Below are 22,671 nucleotides of genomic sequence, written 5' to 3'. Positions count from 1 at the left end.
ATGTTGGGAAGAGGGATTAAGGTACCGTGATCTGAACAGTGATGCAAAGCTGTAAAAGTAGATGGCCCCAATAATTCCACTGATTTCTATGGTAACTGTCCCACTTTTACAATTTTGTATCACTCATCGGATCAAAGGACTTTCATTATTCTCCTTTAAAGGCTAAACGTTTTATTTTAAACTAAATTTAAAAAATGAATGCCTTCTGCATGTGCCTCATCAATATACTGTATGATAAGTGTAATAAGCACTATTTTAACTAGCCTATTTTTCCATTTAGTTATTTTAGCCAAAATTTGAGAATCTCTAGTCAATTCCTAACAAGGGACAGTTTAGTAGTTAAACCTACCTCTTGTTATTACAGAGGAAATTAAAGCAAGTAAGGAAATCAGTGCAGTATTATTACACCATCTACCAATTAACTTAACTGGCATATTGTAGATTTATATGTGAGAAATCACACTTGGCATTATGAGCTGTGCCCAGCAAGGCCTAAATCTCAGGGCGGCATAGGACTTACATATCTCAGACTTCCTGAGGCTGATGACAGGTACACTCCCATCAAATTGGTACCTGTAAATATTTTAGATTAAGATTCAAAGCTTTATTTCTGTATGTGCGCTGCTCACTTAATGCGTATGAACTGTAAGCATGTCTGAGTTAATCTAGCTTTTTTATTATTTTTTACAATTTTATTCCTGACAATTACATGATTTTGCTATTACATGACGAAAAGTCATGATTTTATGAAAGACACGGAGGCGAGTATTGCTTAACCCTTTCTTTACTGTCCACCAATAGCAGCAAAGAATACAAACAGTAAGAAAAAATGGTAACCATAGTGATAGACCACTCCCATACCAAGTCCCAGTATAAAAGTAAGCACCTCCCCACACAATTCCTCTTTCTTTGGAGATGCAACACCGAACCAGCCAACAGGAACAGAGGAACAGTCCAGAGCATAGAAGGTCAAAACGTCCCGAAGTCCAGCCGGATACTGTCAGGAACCATCTGTGAACTGGAACTAAACCAACAACAAGTGATGAAATGTCAACGATAGGGAGTCCATCACAGTACCATCCATAGATCTCCAGCTAACGTGGTGAAGTCTTGGGAAGAAGTGAGGATCTCTGTACAGCGTCAAAAGCGCAGAATCAACCTGTGAAAACATAAGAACAGGAGCCCAAACGTTAAATCGGTACTTAAACCAATTGCGCATGCCAAGACACAAAATATTGGAAATCAAAGACAACATAGTGTCCATAATGCCAGACTAAGAACCCCCAAGCATACATAACATAAGTAGTTCAGATGCATATAGCAGGTCATCTAATGTGGAGCACAATGCAATACTTACCGACCTGGGATATAAAAACAACAGGGGGGGAAACAAAGATAGAAAAAATAATTTATAGATTGGGACAATACTCGCCTCCGTGTCTTTCATAAAATCATGACTTTTCGTCATGTAATAGCAAAATCATATAATTTTATGTCAAGACACGGAGGCTCATATTGCTAGTTTAAAGCTGAGCAATAACTGAAGAGAAAACGTGGTGGAGGCCGAAAGTAAAATTCCCTGAAGGTGGATTCTCTGGACCAGTCCGCCATCCTTATCAGGTCTTCCATGCGTGCTCACGAAGATGCCATAGATGTGGCTGATGCCCCTCAAGTGGAGTGAGCGCTAAAGATGGATGTATCCACACCAGCCAGGGACATTATCCATTTCACCCAACGAGCCAAGATAGTGCTTGATACCGGGGCGAAGAGTCGACGAATCGAGAGAAAGAGCTGAGGGGACGATGTCGACCGATGGGTCTTCGTTCGAAGTTCATATTCTCTCAATCAGGTCACTGGGCATAACATCGGGGTAGTTGGAAAACTCGGATACGAGACTGAACGTATAGCCGTCTTAGTCCGTCTGGAGATGTTAAAGGTCACCCCGTCCGGGGTGAAAGACCTAGCATCGTAGTCCAGGGCCCATACGTCCGAGACCCGTTTGCACGAAATGAGGCAGAACAGGGAAACCAATTTGGCCGACAGCTGTCGCAGGGTGAGGTCCGAATCACGAACCCCTAAGTAAGCGGCACACCAAGGGGTGTTGGCCTGCAGGACAGCCGTCGAAACCTTGGTGAGCCGAAGAGATGGTTGATCTATACAGATTAATCGTGCGATATGCCCGACCTGCTTCGAATAATGAAGTGAGGAACTGGAGCATCGCCGTCACAGGAGCTGAAATGGGATCCAAGTCCCGAGCCAGTCACCAGCCAGTCCAAGCTCTCCAAGCGGTCCCATATGATCGTCTAGTGCCGGGAGCCCATGCATCTGCCAGGAGGCGTCGAGTTGCGTCCGGAACACCTTGGGTACCCCAGAATGGGGTCAGCAAGACCAAGTCGGCCATCTGGCGTCGTACTTGGAGTAGAACCCGAGGGATCATGGCAAATGGAGGGAAGGCATAAAGGTGTGAGCCGGACCAGTCTTGCAGGAAGGCATCCACTGCTTCCGCGGCCGGGTAGAACAGGGGCAGTTGGGCGTTGAGCCTGGAAGCAAAGAGGTCGATGGCAAAAGGTCCCCAGAGGGACGAGATAGCGGAGAACGCCCCTACATCCAATTCCCAATTGCTGCTGTCAGATAGCGTGAGCACCGGTCTGCATGGGTATTGTGGAGACCGGGGAGGTATTCTGCCTGGACCATCAGATCCCTGGCCAAACAATAGGCCCAGAAGTCCTTCGCCAAGCAGGCCAGCATAGCTGAGTGCATGCCGCCCATGTGGTTGACATAGCGAACTGCTGAGATGTTGTCCATGCGCAGTCTGATGCACGCACTGGCGGTCCCGTTTGCGAAGCTCCGGATCGCGAAGGAACTGCCCAGGAGTTCCAGGGCATTGATGTGGAGCCGGGATTCGGCCTCTGACCAGCGTCCTCCGGTAGTCACAACGTTGCAGTGGGCACCCCAACCGTGGAGACTTGCGTCCGAATCCACCGTGAATTCCGGTTGTAAACCGAAGATGGCCTTGCCATTGCAAGCGGATAGGTTGGGGATCCACCAGGTCAATTCGTCTCGGGTTTCCGAATCCAGGAGACCAAGTCTGTATATGAAGCCCCGTTGCGAAGATGTGCTATCTTCAGGCGTTGCAGGGCACCATAATGGAGAGGGGCTGGAAACACCACCTGGATTAAGGAGGCCAGTAAGCCAATGAGTTGTGCCAGGTGCGGCATAGTTCCTTGCGGATGGAGCGTATTTTGACCAGAGGGAGGCTGAGAGATTCCGCTTCTGAGTCCACTGTGAACCCGAGGAACTCCATGCGTCGGGAAGGGGATAGGCAGGATTTTTCCCAATTGAGGAGGAAACCCACTGTAGGTGCTTCAGGAGGACCACACGGTCCTGTGCCATGAGGAGGATGTCGTCCAAATAGACCATCAGTCATACTCCTCGGCTGCGCAGCCAAGCCATGGCAGGGCGCATCAATTTGGTGAAGCACCACGGAGCTGACGAGAGCCCGAAGGGGAGGCATGTGAATCGCCAAGTGTCGCCTTTCCAGAGGAAGCATAGTAAGTCCCTGGATGCCTTGGTCACTGGGACCGTTAAGTAGGCATCTTTGAGGTCTAATTTCGCCATCCAGTCTCCTCGTAGGAGTAATTCCTGCAGGAGATGAACGCCCTCCATCTTGAAGTGGCGGTAGCATACTATGGTGTTTAGGGCCCGAAGGTTTATAACTGGGCACATCTGGTCGCCTTTCTTTTCCACAAGGAAGATGTTGCTGAGAACACCGGTGGGGGACATTGGGGCCCGTTCTATCGCTCCCTTCGTGAGGAGGGCCAATAGCTCCTCGTCTAATAAGGCACGGTCTGCCCTTGAAAGTACAATAGGGTGAGGGGGAGGAATATGACACGGGGTGTCTACCAGTTCTATGTGAAACCCCCTCACTGTTGACAGAACCCAGGCATCTGAAGTGATGTCTAACCAAACAAGGAAAAAATGATGGAGTCTGCCCCTTACACAGATATTGTAAAAAACATGAGGTAGGTGTAAGCTTACCATAAGGGCGTCTGGAACCGGGGTTCCCTCTGAAGCCTCTGGAGTGCTATGGTCTTCCACGAGAGGGGAAGAAAGGGGACTGGTGTCTCGTCTCCTGATAAGGTGGTCTCTGATTGTAGGAGCCCCTTCCCGATCCACAGGCGTGGTAGTTTGACCGGCCGGACAGACGGCCCCTGAATCTGCCGGCCCTGGTAGAGACCCGTCCCTGAAATACCCTCTTCATAGAGGATTGGGCCTTGTCCAGGGCTGTGAAAGCACCCACAAAGCGCCCCAGATCCTTGATAAAGGATTCTCCGAATAACAGGCCCTTGGCATCTTTGCCCGCCTCAGTAAGGGCGAGGTTAGCCAATTTGGGCTCAATTTTAAAGAGGATGACTTTACGCCGCTCTATAGACAGGGATGCGTTCACACTGCCTGCTATGCAGATCGCCCTCTGTACCCAGCCACGGAGTTCCTCCGGGTCAACCTGCCTGTTTTCAGCTCTGGCTAGTTCAGCCAGGTCAAATAATTTAGCCAAAGGACCAAAAATGTCCAGGTGTTTGTCCCTTGCGGGGATTCCAACCCATCTTGGTCATTTTGAGGTCAACAATGGGGGTCTCACAGACTTTACTGGAAATCAGGGGCCTAGGACATTCTGCCCTGAGTTTGTTGCGTGCCGCCTTACTAAGGGGGCGCCGTACCCAGTTCTCAAGGTACTTTGCTACATGAGCGGCTGGGAGCCATTCTGCCGACCTCGGGTGATGGAGAGCATCCGGGTCAAACATAGGTTCCCCAGACGGATCCATGAGGGTGGAACCCGCGGTAGCGGGGGAGTCGCTGCGAGAGCCACTCATTACCAACCCTGATAGGGCAGGGGCAAAGGGGTCAGTGTCCTGCCCGCCAGTTTCATCATTGGAGTCATCTACGGACTCAGCTTCAGCCTCCTCACAAGACCTGATTTCTGAGTCGGAGTCGCTCTCTGCATGTGCACTGGCACATTTCCAGTGCCGCGCCCGTTCTGCCTGGTGTGGAAAGTCTGTCTTGCGTGACATAGGCACGCTGTCATGGGTGGATATATTCACACCAGTTGTATTGGTTCTGGAGGCAGAGGGGCTTAAGTGTCTGGATTTGGCCGTAGCCTTTCTAGGAATGTCCCCAGTAGGGTTTAAAGCAGAACGCGCTAAGCGCGTCGGCGTGGCCGATCCCTCTGCGGGCACAGGGCGTGCCAGTAAGGCCTGAGAGATAGTCTGGGAAAGGGCCGAGGACATTGATCCCATGGCGGCCATAATGGCATCCGTAACGGAGCAGTGCCAGGGCTTGGGCATCATCAGGTACCGACATAGGGTCACCTGCAGAGGAAGGGGGGCCAGAGCTGGCCGAGTTGGGGTTATCCAGCACATGGGGTACATCCCCAGGGGAAAGTGGGGTGGCAGACCCTTTAGACTTGGGCATAATAAAAGCTGTGAGAATAATCCCAATGACACAAATGTAAATAAGTGGTATAAATATATTAATATATGCTGCTGAAATGAATGTGAAGTTTAAACTGACAGGGATAGCATCAACTAGCAGGAGTTAATCACCTCTGGCTAGCTATACTTTATAGGAGGGTAAAGTTAGGGAGCTCACCAGGGTCCAGACCGGCAGACAGGAAGAGGACACGAGGAATAGCAAAGAGTCTGTGAAACAGGATGTTAGAAAATGGCCTGCCGGCAATCTCGCGAGATTCGCGCCAAAAATTCTAACAAATCGCCGAATAAAGAGCCCAACGTTCAGCAGAAAGAAGCGAATTTGTGTGATAAAATAGATGAAAAACATAGAAGGGAAAACAGACGAACTAGCTGGCCGTTCGCATGAAAAAGTCGAACGCGGCAATAGGCGAACCAGGTAGTGAATGAGGAAAACAAACGAATAGTAAGGTATTCGTGTGAATAGCCAAACGGCAAGGTATCTACATGAAGAATCTGCCGAACGGAATGAAGAAAATAGGCACAAAGGGTGCCAAAGAGACAGGAGAAGGAATAATGGAGGCACAAACAGCCTGAGAAATATAAGTGGAAACTGAGGGAGTTCAAGTAATAGGTGATACAGAAAATAATGCCAAAAGGGGTCTGAAACCCTGGGCTCAAAGATAACATACACAATAAAATCCACAATATGATAGAAGCACATTATATGGAAAAACAAATAAGTAAACCATGAAACTACAAGCAATAAGACAATTGAATGGTACAAGAAACCAACTGAGATGATGTCAATAATGCAAACAAAACAGTATACATAACAATAAGGCAATGATAATATGGAAGAAAATTAGTCATGTACTGGTAGCAGCAAAGAAAGAGGAATTGTGTGGGGAGGTGCTGACTATTATACTGGGACTTGGTATGGGAGTGGTCTATCACTATGGTTACCATTTTTTCTTACTGTTTGTATTCTTTGCTGCTATTGGTGGACAGTAAAGAAAGGGTTAAGCAATATGAGCCTCCGTGTCTTGACATAAAATTTACACTTTACTGATAAAACTGTGCATTGCCAAAGGTGTTGCATTGAGTGGTGAATACAATAAATTAACAGAGGTGATATGAAGAGCGTCTTTATTTATTTCTCTATCACAGAATATCACTGATTACGCCTGCATGTACTACTCTATTATTAACAGGGGGGCAGTGTGTACACATTTGGAGATGACACATACGGACAGCTCGGGCAACAATCCAGAAACTCAACACCAGTGCCTCAAAAGATAGAAGAATATGAGGGCCAGGTTTCCCAGATATGTTGTGGAAGGTATGATATAAATGTGTTCCGTGGGCTCTGTGTCTTTAATGCTTTATTTCTTGGAGTTTAGATCGGTTCTCAAAGCAGTTACTATCCACACCAATAAAAAGTCAACACTTTAAAGAAACCAATAAATCAAAACTAATGAGAGAATTAACTTATCTATAAAAGAAAGGGCCATATCCCACTGAAATTACCTCCAATTTAAAGAATTCTAACTTAAAGGGAAATTGTACTCACTGAAAATATAGCTTATTTTCCTCCCAAACTAAATTCTACCCATCCCCTGCACCTCTGTAACCCCCCTTGCAAGACATATAAACTTCAATAAATATTATAATTCTTACCTTATTTCCAGCGCCGCGTCACACATCCATCCTCCGTCGTCTACACCCCCTTCCGCGTCATCCGATCAGCTGACCCACCCTCCTTCCCTCCGCCAATGAGCTCATACTCATTGGGAATCATTGGGAAGCAAGAGCGCATGTGCATCTAACGAAGCGCCCCGCCTCACACCCTTCACGTAGAGATTCATTGAATCTCCTTGTGAAGCTGCATTAGACCCACGTGATGTGCGACGTCCTCATACAGTGCGTGGGGGCGTCGCAAGTCGTAACTCACCTTTCCTCTCCTATGGATGCGGAAGCACCATCTAGCGGCTAGGTAAGAGAAGGCAGCTGGAGGTGGGATTTTCAATTTAATCAAAACACTGCGGTTTAGCAAAAAACACAGTGTTTTGACAAATTTGGTTAAGGGTAGAGGGCCAAGGCACCCAGACCACTCAAATGAGATGAAGTGGTCTGGGTGCCTAGAGTGTCCCTTTAATGGCTCAAATACAAATAAACTTTATTAGTATTCGAAAACCAAAAAGCTATATACATGAAGGTACATATTCTTCTTATACCTTTATGCATATAACGTTGATTTGTATTTGAACCATTACCTTAGAATGATTTAAATTGAATGTAATTTCACTGGGACTGGGTCCTTTCTTAGATAGGATCCTTCTCTCATTAGTTTTGATTTGTATTCCGAGTTATGCCCCTATTACCTCTCCAACTCACTTTGAGCTACATATTGGGTTTTATCCTATATCTGTAACTTGTAAATTTCTTTCTCACTTTAAACAAACCTCTAAGCAATCTAACCACAACAGCTCTAAAAACTGGAGTTATATGGTTGCCTAGAATCCCCTGATGCCATTCCTCAGTTCAATGACAAAAAGGATTTGGGGCACATCCGAAACATGCATTTCACAGGAATAGGGCTGCCATAGTAACCAAAATTCATACTTGATACAGATTAAGTTACAGCGCACACATAAAATACATTTTTAAATGTGATAAGGCTACTATAAATCACCTAGCTCAGCAAAAAATATGGGAATTCATTCCACCATATGCCCACATTGTGTTAAGCCCACCACATGATCTATACGCCATAACTGCTTCATTAAGCTAAAGATGTTTTAAAATAGTTTTGTGTTCAACTTACAAAGCTAGAATGAAACTTGCTATTGAAAGAGCTGCCTAATATGTACATATTTTCTTTGACTGCAGCTATCACACACTGCTTTATGTCTACACATGTAATCGGGTGGTTTCCTTTGGCTCTGGCTCACAGCATCAAGATGATAATGCTTCAAATAATGACCAAGCCCAAACTTCACAGCAGCCACAAGAATTTAACATCAGCAGCCTGGTTTCTGCAAACGGTAAGCTTGATTTTTGTGTAATTTGCCAGATCATGGGCTGGATTCTATTGGATGAAACATGTGTATCTCTTATAATCTAGTAGCAGTTCTCCTATTGACTTCTATGGGGACAAGAGATAAACTCATCTCATGTCACAGTATCTAGCCCCAGAAGTGTAGCTAATGTGACCTGTCACTCAGTCGCTCATCTCACAATGTGAATTTAGCCTGTAACTGTCTCATCTTGGTTTGATGGATCCATGACCATATTTATGTCTTTTTTTCCAGATCTTACGGATATTTATGTCAAAAGGATTTTTGCCGGAAATAATGTCTGCTTTGCAAGCTGTACTAATCAACAACAGGTTACTTATCCATATTCTAATTCTAATAGTTTCTCATTTTCATTATGAAACTGGTTTTATCTTGTTTGGTCACATTTTTATGAAACAATTGAATGACAGACTGGCATGCACAAGCCAAGTGCTAAATTCTACATATTGTAGCACCAGCCCTAACAGTTATATAGAACCTAGGGCAGGGCTGCCCAATAGGTAGATACCCAGATGTTGTAGTTCTAGTCCCTTGATGCTTTGTTATTCTAAAGGAATGCAAAGCATCATGGGAGTTGTAGTTCTACAACATCTAGTGATCTACCTATTGGGTAGCCCTGACCTAGGGTGCCTCTGAGACATAGGGCAAGAGGAGTGTTAAAAATAAATAGAACATTTAGATATGTTTTCTTCTATATTCGTCATACAATTATATTGAAGAAATCGTACTTTTGATATCATTAGTTGACCTTTAATGAGATGAAAACAAATTAAAGAAAATTGTTCAAATTATAGATAGATTTTCTAAAGATAAAAGTTTTTATAATAATTTTTAAAATAATTTAATTTACAAAGACCTTAACAGTGACTTTGCTGTTGGGATCCGGTGCCCGGGGTGGGGCAGGCAAACAATGAGTGAGAGTACAGCAGTGAAGTCTATGGAGAAATCTCTGAGACTGTGGCATCTTCCATGGGTAGAGCGAATTTACGTGCGGCTGTTACTGTGATGGCTGGGGGAAATGACACAGCTTGACGGTGGTAGCTCTGCCCAGTGTCACAAAGTGTCAGTGAAATATCAACACAGTCAATATGAGTATTTTACATGCTGTGTCTGAATGAAATAATCATGGTGTGGTGGCAGTGCTGCTCTAAATAAATGTGTTGCAGAGAGTAAAGATGTGTAAGCAAGTGTTCCTTTATTTGTTCTAGGACTCTAAACAAGCTTCATTGATTGACAGTTTGCAGAAGATCAGTCGAGTAGACAGCACCGTGATATACAAGTGGATGAATGCGAAAAACGGAAGTGAAGAATATCAGGAGGCAAAAAGGTAGCATTTATACATCCTGTAAATTACATATATTCTGGCAAAGTAATGTTAAAGGAACACTATAGGGGCACGAATACAAACATTAACAACACTATTAAAGTGGCTGGCACCCCCCTTGCCCCACTTAAGTAGTGTTAAAAATCATCTTTTTCCTAACGCCACACAAGTCTGCCGGTGCTGGCCCCGCCCCTGATCCTCCTCCTTGGCTGATATCTTTAGAATTTATTATCTCAGCCAACCCACTGCTTTGAGTCAATGCATCTCTATGAGGAATGTTCAGCATCTCAATGAAGAGCATGGAGATGCTGAACAGTAGTGCTGCACGTTTTGCAGCCTCTGGGGGCCGTCTGAGTGCTAATCGGCATTCAGGAATGGAAATTCTATCACTATTTTGTGAAACTACATCATTGTATGAAAATATAAAGGGAACCTACGAAGAGCCTCTGTCTAAATTATTGAAATATATAATTAACTACACATAGCAATGAGTGACTAACAGTGACTATCAGCAACTATCAGCAACTGGGCAGCCTATTGAAGAACGGATACTTCCAGCTCAAGATCATAATGGCATCTCTCACTTAAACTACATGATGTTTTATTCTCAGAATAAATGCAATCTATTTATTGTGAAATATTTGCTTCTTTAGAAAAAAAGATTGAGTGACTCTTTAAATAAATCTTAATACTACTGAGAGAGTCAATTTAGAGGGTCTGGCCCCTGCCCTCCCACCTCTATCCAATACCCATAAATACAAACTCATAAGTGGCTTCAAGGAGAACAGGTGCGTAGTTACTCAATACATACAGTAATATAAGAATATATTGCTTCTCTTGTACATATTTGGAAGCTGCATAGTTGGCTTGGCATGTGCTGTATGTGTTATAGAATGGTTTTGCAGTGTTGTTGGTGATCTGTGCATGGTTTTGGGTACTTATTTGGTACTAACATTCTACGTGAATACTGTATTGGTATAACTCCAAGTCTGGTACTGGAAGGTGTGCGCTATTAATAATGGCACTTGGGTGGTTGTGAAAAATATTTTTGCTTTGTTTGCCCATACATATTCTATGGACACTGTGGTGTCGGTTGGTAAGGTATAATGCATGTGATAAAGAGAATGCATGTCTAAATTATACAATATATCTAAGAAATTTACATTAAATGGGTTATTCACCAAAGTGAGAATTGTTGTGATTGCAAAGTAAATGAAAGTGACTTATTTTGACCTTAGATTTCAAATTTACTTTGAATTCAATTAAAATTCCAACAAATCTCACTTTAGTAACTAACCTTGTGTGTAATGAAGATCTATTTTAGATTATATTATATAAAAACTCCAGGTTATGTAAATAACATAATCTTTTCTTTTCTACTTTTTACAGGGAGATAAGCACAATTTTTTCTTCTCCCTCCTGCCTCACTGCAAGCTTCTTAAAGAGCAGGTAAGGATGATTTGAATGATGACTTTCCATCATTACTTTCTAGGCATGTGCATGGGGAAAATTTTCGGTTCGGTTCGGCATTCCGAAATTTGGGATTTTCGCAATTCGGGACTTCGGCAATTCGGCACTTCAAGACTTCTGAACTTCGACACTTCGGAACTTCGGCACTTCGGAAATTCGGCAACTTCGGCATTTTGGAATTTCGGGACTTCGGCACCTTGTGACTTCTCTTGCAGCCGCTTGGTAGATAACTCCCTAATTCCCACGGTATTAGGGAGTTATCTACCAAAAGGCTGAAAGACCTAAATTGGTCTTTCAGCCAAATTTACTAATACTAAGTAAAAATTACTTTGTATTAGTAAATTTTGCCCCTACTCGCTATACCGCGAGTAGGGGCATGTCTAGTAAACAGTGAGCAGCCTGTGACTGCTCACTGTTAAAAAAAAAAAAATAGTGCCCCCCCTGGCCCCCACCCCTGAGCGGCTGGTGGGGGCCCTAAATACTAATAAGGAGTGCGACCTAAGGTCCTCCCCCCTGGCCCCCACCCCTGAGCGGTGGGTGGGGGCCCTAAATACTAATTAGGCGGGGGACCTAATGTCCTCCCCCCTGGCCCCCACCCCTGAGCATCGGGTGGGGGTCCTAAATTGTAATAAGGGGGGGGGAACCTAGTGTCCTCCCCCTGGCCCCCACCCCTCAGTAGCGGGTGGAGGCCCTACATACTAATAAGAGGGGGACCTAATGTCCTACCCCCTGGCCCCCCCCTTGAGTGGCGGGTGGGGGCCCTAAATACTAATAAGGGGGGGACCTAATGTCCCCCCCCCCTGGCCACCACACCTGAGCGGCGGGTGGGGGCCCTAAATTGTAATAAGGGGGGGACCTAGTGTCCTCCCCCTGGCCCCCACCCCTCAGCAGCGGGTGGGGGCCCTAAATACTAATAAGGGGTGCGACCTAAGGTCCTCCCCCCTGGCCCCCACCCCTGAGCGTCGGGTGGGGGCCCTAAAAAAATCCCCCCCAATAAAAATTATCCCCCTACCTACCCCCCTCACCCTAAAAACTAATGAGGGGGGACCTTTAACTAATAACCGACGCAATTATATGAAAAAAAAAAACGAGCGAAAAAAAAAAAATCCTTCTTCTCCCATGGAGGGCTCCGCGCAGACTGAGCTCTGCAGGGCGGGGGAAGGCTTATAAAGCCTTGCCCCGCCCTGCAATTAGGCTCAGAGCACTCTGATTGGTGGGTTTAAGCCATCCAATCCGAGTGCTCTGACAGGTAAATGAAGAGACTGACAGGTAAGTCTCTACATTTACCTGTCACAGCACTCTGATTGGTTGGTTTGAAATCCACCAATCAGAGTGCTCTGTGTCATCTTACACAGCGTGGGAAAGTTCTTTGGAATTTTCCCATGCTGTGTAATTTGACTCATAACTCTCTGATTGGTGGATTAAGTAAGCCTTCCCCCCCCCTTTATAAGCCTTCCCCCCTCCCCCCCCCCCCCCCCCTGCAGAGCTCAGTCTGCACGGAGCCCTCCATGGGTGAAGAAGAATTTTTTTTTTTTGCACTCTTTTTCTTTTTTTTTTTAGAATTGTGTCGGTTATTATGTTTTTTTATGGGGCTGAAAAAATAAGATTTTAGAAGAAAGAAAACATCGAATGGTAAGTTTAATTTTTTTTTACAGGTACTTAGTTAAAGGTCTGAATGGCACTCTACTGAATGGGGGAAAACCATTTGATTCTATACAGCCATTTGGACTGCAAAATGTGAACCTTGTTTACAGTATTTAACCATGTCCAGATTTTGTAATTCTGATTTAAACAAGCCATAATTGTGTTTGAATTTTAATCTGTCAGCATGCCGGTGGAAGGGTGAAATCTGGGCATGGATGTTTAAACCAGACCCGGATTTTAAAAGTCCAAACTATAGTGCTAGCAGCCATTGTGTAATTCATTTAAAAAATAAAATAAAAAGCATATCAGTGGTGCAAGGGCTCAGTGTTTGGTGACTGGCCAGAGCTTCCTAACTAGCTGCCACAATAAAAAGCAATAAATAAATGTTAAACAAATTTAGGGGTCAATATGACAAACATATTACTATAATGGTGAATATTTCCTCCCACATGCCACAGATGGGGACATATCTACTATGCGGTGTGGAGGCAGTGACTGCCCAATGGTACCGCACCAGAAATGCTGGGGTTAAAAATATTGCCAGTAAATCATCGAGGTGGAGCACTGACTCCCCCACTGCTGTACCCACACCAGGGGCAGACCCAGAGCCCTAACTCGGTGGGGCACTGCTTGATTTTGTGACACATACACCCACACAAACACTGATGCACAAATGTATAAATATGCATACCGCAACAAATACCTACACCTAGTACATATATATAGGCATGCAGTTTTTTCTATAGCACTGACACTGATGCCCTGATACTATTCCATTGATTGCCCCATTTTCTTTGTACGTGTAAAAGGCTTACCAAGTGTCAGCCCTGGCATATTTTAATACATTGAATTGAGGCATTTTGGAAAGAGTTGGGGTGACCCCTCATATCTCCCCTGCTGATAAACAAATTTCCCAGGATTCTCAGAGGGAGCATTTGCTCTGCTGCTCCCCCTCTAGATTGTTTCTTGGCCCCCACCTGCTGGCATTAGGTGGGGGGTCAATTGTAAAAGTCATGCATAGACATGTCACTGTTCTCCCACCCGTCCCACCCTTGGTTGCTTCATCTAAGTGTTGCTTCTAAGTGTGTGTGGTTGGAGATATTCTGGAGAGTTTTACAGAAGCTTCAACTCTCTAAGATTTGTGCTAAGAGTTTTCTGTTTTACTGCTATACAGGTAAGATTCATCTGTAGGAAAAGGTTACTGATTGCACAAGGTTTGATTTCCTGTTGGTAATTATAAGGCATTTGATTTGATTAGTTAGCTACTTGCTATTGATTGCTGTTTAATTTAGCTATTGTTTGCAAATAAGCAGAGGCCTACCCAGGTGTTAAACATTCCTAGTGGGAGGTGATTTTAGGAGTATATAAGGGTTGTTGTCATTAGCTTGGCTAATATAGCTTGGTTGCTTCATCTAAGTGTTGCTTCTAAGTGTGTGTGGTTGGAGATATTCTGGAGAGTGTTGCTTCTAAGTGTGTGTGGTTGGAGATATTCTGGAGAGTGTTGCTTCTAAGTGTGTGTGGTTGGAGATATTCTGGACATAAACTGGAGGTAAGCTGAGGTATTCAGGAGGATAAATAAAAAGTTACAATTTGTTTGATTTAAATTATTCACCTCATTGGAATGGCAGACTTAGTTCAGTGTAATAGTTGCTATGCATTTGTTTCACGTTCCACTTTTTGGAGGTCTGGTTGTTGTCTAATCTGTAGACAGTTCTCTATCTTGCGGCAGGAGATTGTATTTTTGAAGTCTGAGATTTGTAAATTATCTGGTAAACAAACTCAGGCTGGAACTGCTGCAAAGCCACTGCCGCAGAGACATAATAGGAATGGCAGATGGATCACTGTAGGATCTGGTAGACTTAGAGTTGTGAATAAAAGGCATACTGCACAGTCTGTTGCTCTACATAATTAATTTTCTGCACTTTCAGAGTGTAATGGTGTTATGGAGACAGGCACTGAGGGTAGTGGTATTGTGGAGAGAGGCACTGAGGCTAGTGGTGTTGTGGAGAGAGGAACTGAGGCTAGTGGTCCTGTGGAGAGAGGAACTGAGGCTAGTGGTGTTGTGGAGAGAGGAACTGATGCTAGTGGTGTTGTGGAGAGAGGCACTGAGGCTAGTGGTGTTGTGGAGAGAGGAACTGAGGCTAGTGGTGTTGTGGAGAGAGGAACTGAGGCTAGTGGTGTTGTGGAGAGAGGAACTGAGGCTAGTGGTGTTGTGGAGAGAGGAACTGAGGCTAGTGGTGTTGTGGAGAGAGGGACTGAGGCTAGTGGTGTTGTGGAGAGAGGCACTGAAGCTAGTGATGTTGTGGAGAGAGGCTTGGAGACTATGGTGAGGCCTAATAGAAAGCAGTTGTTGTTGGGGGATTCCATCATAAGAGGTGTGGAGATGGACAGTGGTGGTCTTGTGAGGTGTCTTCCCAGAGCTACTGCTCACAGAGACAGGAGACGTATCTGTAATATTGTTAAGCGAGCAAAGCAGGAAGGGGAATTGGATGTACTTGTCCATCTAGGGACAAATGGATGGAAGTTTTTAGTGTTTTTGCCAATGAAATACGGCAGGTTGCTTCCACACTGTCATTCTCTGAAGTTCTGCCTGTGCATAACACTCAGAACGACAGGCGGATGCGTATTAGGGACTTTAACTTGTGGCTTGGTGAATGGTGTCGGGAGCAAGGATTTGGCTTTATTTCTCATGGTAGCTCTGTTTGGAATGGAAATAAACTGTACAAAAAAGATGGTTTGCATCTTTCTCAAAAGGGAACAAATGTTCTCAGTGAGCAGTTCAGAGGTTTTGCTAGGATGTATTTAAACTAGAAGGGGGGGGCAAAAGGGTGATAAAACATCAATCCAATTGTCCCCCCAAACAAGGACAGAAGGTGCCTGTAGCAAGTGTGTTAAAAAAATGATAAGCTTAGAGTCATGTCTACAAATGCTCGCAGTTTAGGTATTAAGATCCATGAACTTGTGGCAATAATGGCAACTGATAGTGTAGATTTAGTCGCTGTTACTGAGACATGGTATAATGAGAAAAATGACTGGGACATAGCAATACCAGGGTACTCTTTATATAGAAAAGAAAGGGAAGGCAGGAAAGGGGGAGGGGTGGCCCTGTATGTGAAGGATAGCATAAAATCTAGCCTAATAAAAGTTAGTGAGGTGAACATAGAGTCCGTTTGTGTTACGTTAGAATTTGGTAATCACACAGTAATTCGTGTAGGTGTGATTTATAGGCCCCCAGGACAAATTGAAGAGTTAGATAATCTACTAGTTGAGGAAATCGCTAAAATGACAATGAAGGGGGAAGTTATCATCGTGGGTGACTTTAATCTTCCTGATGTGAATTGGAAAACAAAAATAGCTGCTTGTGCCAGGAGCACACATATTCTACACTCCCTACTGGGATTGTCTCTAAAACAAGTCGTTGAGGAGACAACTCGTAGAGGCCATACTAGATTTAGTGTTAACAAATGGAGATTTGGTATCCGATACTACTGTAGGTGAAAGTTTAGGATCCAGTGATCATCAATCAGTGTGGTTTAATATAAGAACAGTGACTTAGTCACACCACACAAAAACAAAAGTTTTAGACTTTAGAAAAACAGACTTTTCTAAAATTAGAATATGTGTAAAGGAGTCATTATGGTAAAAAAAAAAAGTTAGCATTTAGGAATTATAAAAAAATAAATAAAACCAGAGTGAGGAAGACAGAATGATCTATAAGATTAGGCAGAGAGAGGCTAAGCAAGTTATAAGAGCTTCCAAATCACACACAGAAGAGAAAATAGCACAGTCAGTAAAAAAAGGGGGACAAAACTTTTTTTAGATCCATAAATGAGAAAAGAAAAGTAAAACAAGGATTAGTTAGATTAAAAACAAAAGAAGGAAAGTATGTAGAAGAGGACAAAGGTCTAGCTGACTGCCTCAATTAATATTTTTGTTCGGTATTTACAGATGAAAATGAAGGAGAGGGACCTCAGTTAAGAAAAAGGACAAATGAGTTATTTATCACACGTGAGTTTACAGAGGAAGAGGTTCTATTTCAACTGTCAAAAGTAAAGACAAATAAGTCAATGGGACCTGATGGAGTACACCCAAAGCTATTAAAAGAGCTTAGTGGTGTACTAGCAAAACCATTAACAGATTTATTTAACCAATCATTGATAACAGGAGTAGTCCCAGTGTTTTAAGGCAGCCATTCATCATGTAGACATGTAAAATTCTAGTAGTACATGCTTAAGGTGCCCCGTGCTGTCTGAATTAATCTGTAATGATAATAGACTCTTTGGTCAGACCTATGTCAGAAATAGAGCTATAGAGGTAATACTTGATCTACTATCACTTACAGCACCTCCAACCCTCTTCAAACTTATTCCCTGCCAGTGGATTTGGAAGCTGCCAGTAGAATATTTACAAACCTACACCAGGACAAACGGATATCGGAAATTGTAAGTACATTATTTTCTTCAATGTTTAAGACGGGTTATGAAATATAACTTGTCCTCAAATTGCATGCACCCCAAGTAAAAAGTATAACACAAAATTGAAACCAAGAGGTACATTCATTTAAAACTGGAAATTAATTCCAGGCAATTTTTACCTAAAAAGAAGGGAGCTGTACCAGCTTAAGTAAAGGAAACAATATGGCAGAGTGAATTAACAAAGTGCAAAAAAAGTTGTTAACAAATAAATACTACATTTTTGAACTGGTAGTAATTCACTAATTAAATAGTGAGTTACTAGTAAGTTGTATAACTGTGCACATATAATAATAAATTATAACTATTTTAGCAAGCTGACTGACCTCAATTTATGTTGTTTTGTGCAACTGATATTGTGAGAATTTTTATCCACCATTTACACCAGGAGCATTTTACACACTATATAGATTTTTTCCCTAACTTTAAACAGTATTTGTAAACAAATATTTATTTATAGGCACAATAACCATTATTGCCCATTGTTTGTGGTTTTGGTGGTGGGAGCCTTTTGTCTGCGTTAATTTAAGCTATTTTGTGCAGGTTTGGCAAAAAAAAGCACCCACAACCCAGTCAAACTGCAAGTGTTTATGAGTTACATTTACACATTGTAGGTCCAAACCTGCCTGTTTGTAGATGACAATTATTGGTTGAGATAACCTACCAATGGTTCCAGCTACTAATGTTTTACAGGTGAAATGACCTTTTTATTCCTGACAATTCCCACTTTAGTGCATATTCTTGTATAGTTTGAAAATCCCAATAAAATATGAACCCATACTACATTAGGGTAAACACTGCATTATAGTAAAGTAACCTTGAAACAAACTTGAGTGCAGTTTGCATCTTGGTAATCGGAAAAAAGGGCAATGGGGGGGCACATCCAGAACACGCATTTCTGAGCAGTGTTGCTTTTAAGACCAAAATATATACAAAATACAGGTTAAAGAAAATATATAATATTTACACAAAAATATAATTTTAAATTTTACAAGGTTACTTAAAATCACCAATCTTAGCAAACAAACATCGATATTTGGTTACACCATATGGCCATACGTTGTTAAACCCACCACTACGTAACAGTACACCAAAACAGTGGGTTCTATGATAATTTTATCATTGGAGAACAACATGCTCACAGCAATTCTGCTTAAACTACTCCCAGAGTCTATTCTCAAAATGTAGGCTTTTCTGTGGGCACTTTAAAGTGAAGGGGTGTGGTGCTCCACCCAAAAAGAATCTTGTCTGGATTCCAAATATACACATAAAAATTTGGTGGGCACACTCAGAACATGCATGTCTGAGCAATGGTGCTACTCTAAAGACCAAAATATGTACAAAATAAAGATTAAGGAACATTGCACACACACAAGTGACAATTTTGCATACAAAAATGAATAGGGTTTCTATAGGCAGCAACTAAGGGCACCCAACAGTTCAACTGGGGGAGGGTCAAGTACACATATATTGCAAGACACACAGGCTTTACTTGATGACACATATTTTTCACTTGGTTTACAGATATGCTCCAGTTTGAAGAGCGACCTGATTCCTGTATTGGCTTCCCTCCCACTACTCTCTGAAGCTCTGTCAATATTCCTTTTGCTTCCTGAACTTCCAATTATGCATGAACCAGAAAACACATTGCCGTTAGTGGTTCCCTTTGCTAATACAGTCAACAACCTGAGTACAGATGCTTTAAGGATACTAGGTACAAGTACCCTTCAATTAATCACAGGCGTTATTGTGCATGAATGAAATAGCCACAGAAGTAAAAATACAATGAACACCTATATTGGGGCTAAATTACAACCCAGACTTTTGAACGGTATCACAGTGTTTTTAGTGTGATCATAATACAAAAATGTCACAACTTTTTAGTTCTGTCACACTGGAAAAATGTTAGAACTTTTTATAGCCTTAAAACATATAAGGTTTTAGGAAAATTGACATTTATTTTCTTATTTTAATAATTTTAAAGCCCTTGCATCCATTTTGTAAAGTTTTCTTAATTTTCTTCTGATATCTTACCCCCCCCCCCCTTTATCATGTCTGATCAGCCATTTTGAGTCAGAATACATCATTGTCCAACTCAAGATCCCTCTCGCCTGCCAAGCCGATACATGTTCGCAGAGCAGTGCACAGCGGAGTAGCTTTCACAGCAGCCTTCACTTCACTTAATCTCAGCAGAGCTTAGCAGTGGGCAAACGTTCAAAATCAGCAGGGGGTCAAATATTTTTTTCCTTCACTGTATAGCCATGATTCAATTTCAATATATTTAATATAAAGTATGCAAACCCCTAGAACAGTGGAGATTTTGCCACATTGGAGATGGTTCCAAATTGATTTCAAGTGTTGCTTAGACAGACTTTAAGCTGGCTGAGTGACATGCAGTTTCATAGATCTGGGTTGTCAAGGGTTGCCATTTTATATCTAGTATAATCCGTTTTGTTACTTTGTATCAGAAATTTTAAATCAGTTAAGATTTCCCTCCCTATAACACAAACATAAAACATAAGCTGTTGTGCCACCTCTAGAGTCTACTTGTGACTGTGCTGGTTCTCTATCTTGCCATGGTCAGCAGGTAATGAACAAATGGTGGACTTTTTAAATAAAGATAAAGTGCTTTAATAATATTATTTTTCTCTGTTATTTTCCGTCTTATTTGCTAAATCATTTGCACTTTCGGTATTATTAACGTTTAATGAGAATGATGATCAGATCATATGTTAGGTCAAAGAAATACTAAGGACTCAATTAATTCAGATAGGTTGTCACCACTTAATGAGATGTATAGAAATGAAGAGAGAGAGACAGGGTAACACAAAGGTTAAAAAGGGAACTGCACACTGTAATCGAGTGGGCACAAGAAAAAAATTCCAGATCTTTTCCTCAGTAAACTCTTAGGTTGAACAGGTTCAACGCACCATTGCCAAGATATACAAACAATTGCCAAACATAATTGTATGAAAAGACTATCATCAGAAGAATCTGGTCAAGTTAGAACGTTTGCCAATATCTGCTTATTTGTTTGCCCAAATATCATTAATATTAGAAAGTGGTTGAGGGACAGAAAGTAGGATTCACTAAGTTTATATTCTCCAAACTCCAAATTATCTCCACATGTCTTGTCTCACTACTACATGCTAAATGCCAAAGATATGTATTAATTACGGTAAACAGATTGCTAGAAAAAAGTTACACTGTAAAATACTAGTATAGAACACTAATGGGGTAATAATCGGTATCTACACAATGACTTTTATGTTTCCATGTATGTTCCCCAGGGCAACTGTGGTCATCACTGACAGCACCTGCCTTAACAAAACAAATCGAGATGCTTAAAATTGCTGTAATAATATGTGTACAAACCAATCAAGAGGCTTCAAAGACCAGATGTCCCCTGGAAATGCTGAAACGTTTGTATAGGGTAAGAGTCTACCAAAGTGATGCTTATGGTTTACTTGGAGTTGCAACACCAATTAGTCTTATGCATTACTCCTTTTATGGAAGGATTACTTACAGTTATACAGAGGGCCCAGGTGGTGAGAATAATCTCAGATTCACTCTCTGGATCAGACAAACATGTAGGCTGGTAGCAGTAGTGCTGAAATCTGACTATATAAGCTGAGGGCTTTTATGATGGGACTGTGGGATGTGAGCAGCAATGAGAGAAGCCATCTTGTTTTAGATTACATAAGGAGATCTTTATGAATTTACTGTGCTGAAATCTCCTAAAATTACCCTATTTCTATTTCCTTAAATACTTTGGTGCTAGATTGGCTTGTATTCATAGCATGAGCAATGAGAAAACAATCTATACTTGATTAAAATGAAACTGTCACCTCCCAAAATTTTACAATTTGTCTTTGCTCTGAAAGTGGCTTATTCATAAAAATACTGTAGCTACGAGACAGCCCAGAACTTTCAGTCTGACAGTTGGAATGCTCTCTTCTGGGTTGACCGTGTTAGCTTTAATCAAGTTGTAGATGAACTAACCTCATGCGCATACACAATTTGGATGAAATCTCTCTTCTCCCCAGAGAGATCCATGGCAGTGGGCTTAGTCAGCTGATGGACTACACAAAGCCCAGTGTACTCAACTATGGAATAGGCTGTGTATAAACTGATAGTAGTCAAATAATGGCTGCTATCAGTTTACAGGGTTGTTACACTCCTTTATTGAGATGAGGGGAGCTGCTGATGGGGTATAAACGACTTATTTCATATATAACCAGAATGATAGTCTCCTGACTGGGTCAGGGAGCACTGTACCAATATTTTAAAAATGTCTTTAAGGTGGCAATGTGCATTTGATTGGGCATAAACTCTATCCAGATTGTACCTATCCCCTGCTTGGTTGCACCATATATACTCATCCCATTCTCCTCTATTTGTGGTTGTGGCAAAGAAGGCTCTTATGTTCATGCGTGGTGGTACTACCCTCTCATTGCACAACTCTGGAGACAGGTTTTTAGTAAACTTGGCGCGACTCTTGGAGATGATCTTGAACCTAATCCGTGGACAGTCCTAGTCAACCCTTGATATATATATACTCAAAGCCTTGACATCTCTTTAGCTAAAAAAAATAATTTTATGGTTCTGCACAGCAACCACACTATGCATTGCCAAGAAATGTTAGGCTTCCATTCCCTCATTTCCTGAAATACTAAACAAAGTAACACGTGCCCACTTTAAATTGTATTACATTTGTTATCGTCTCAAAAATGTATAGAAACAGAGTAAATATTGAATTTGAGATGGCTCAAAATTTCCACTTGCCACTAGCCATTGGTGAGTGAAAATGTAGCCATAACCAGCACAAATTTACCGCTGTTGAAAACACCAGCAGCATGTAGTGACAAGTAACATTTAAAGCTGGACTAGTAGCGTAGGATTTCAAATTGTAAGCCTTAGTGATTGCTACATTTTCTATTACTGTTTTGCATTACAGATAAACATGAAGGCCAAGTATAAAGTGCCTGCGAGTGCTTTCTATATCGATCAAGTTTGTCCTCTCATCATAATTCCACTTGATCTTGCATTCTGGCGGGAAGGGCAGGCCAAGTCTGTGAGTATCTTTCATTGGTCATGCAATGTAACATGTAAAAAAAATATCAGTAACTTCATTTTAATAATACAATCAACTCCAATAAGTGTATGTAACACCATCTAATTCTGCCAGAACATGCAAAGACGGATAAATCATGCTG

At 42.3% G+C, this 22,671-nt stretch overlaps 1 protein-coding gene across 1 annotated transcript in view; it reads left to right on the top strand.

Moving 5' to 3' along the window:
- The window catches only part of LOC134614641 (probable E3 ubiquitin-protein ligase HERC6), a 66,197-nt gene that overhangs the window by 10,856 nt on the left and 32,670 nt on the right, over positions 1–22,671 (top strand). Inside the window, exons 6-14 of the mRNA XM_063458644.1 lie at positions 6,680–6,807; positions 8,358–8,512; positions 8,780–8,856; positions 9,754–9,872; positions 11,259–11,318; positions 17,326–17,425; positions 18,980–19,169; positions 20,746–20,888; positions 22,413–22,529. Coding sequence (XP_063314714.1) covers positions 6,680–6,807; positions 8,358–8,512; positions 8,780–8,856; positions 9,754–9,872; positions 11,259–11,318; positions 17,326–17,425; positions 18,980–19,169; positions 20,746–20,888; positions 22,413–22,529 — 1,089 coding nt within the window. The remainder of the gene's footprint in view (positions 1–6,679; positions 6,808–8,357; positions 8,513–8,779; positions 8,857–9,753; positions 9,873–11,258; positions 11,319–17,325; positions 17,426–18,979; positions 19,170–20,745; positions 20,889–22,412; positions 22,530–22,671) is intronic.

Source organism: Pelobates fuscus, chromosome 6 (genome assembly GCF_036172605.1).
Source record: "Pelobates fuscus isolate aPelFus1 chromosome 6, aPelFus1.pri, whole genome shotgun sequence".
In the NCBI taxonomy this organism is placed as follows: Eukaryota; Metazoa; Chordata; class Amphibia; order Anura; family Pelobatidae; genus Pelobates; species Pelobates fuscus.
This window is presented reverse-complemented; position numbering and strand designations above follow the sequence as displayed.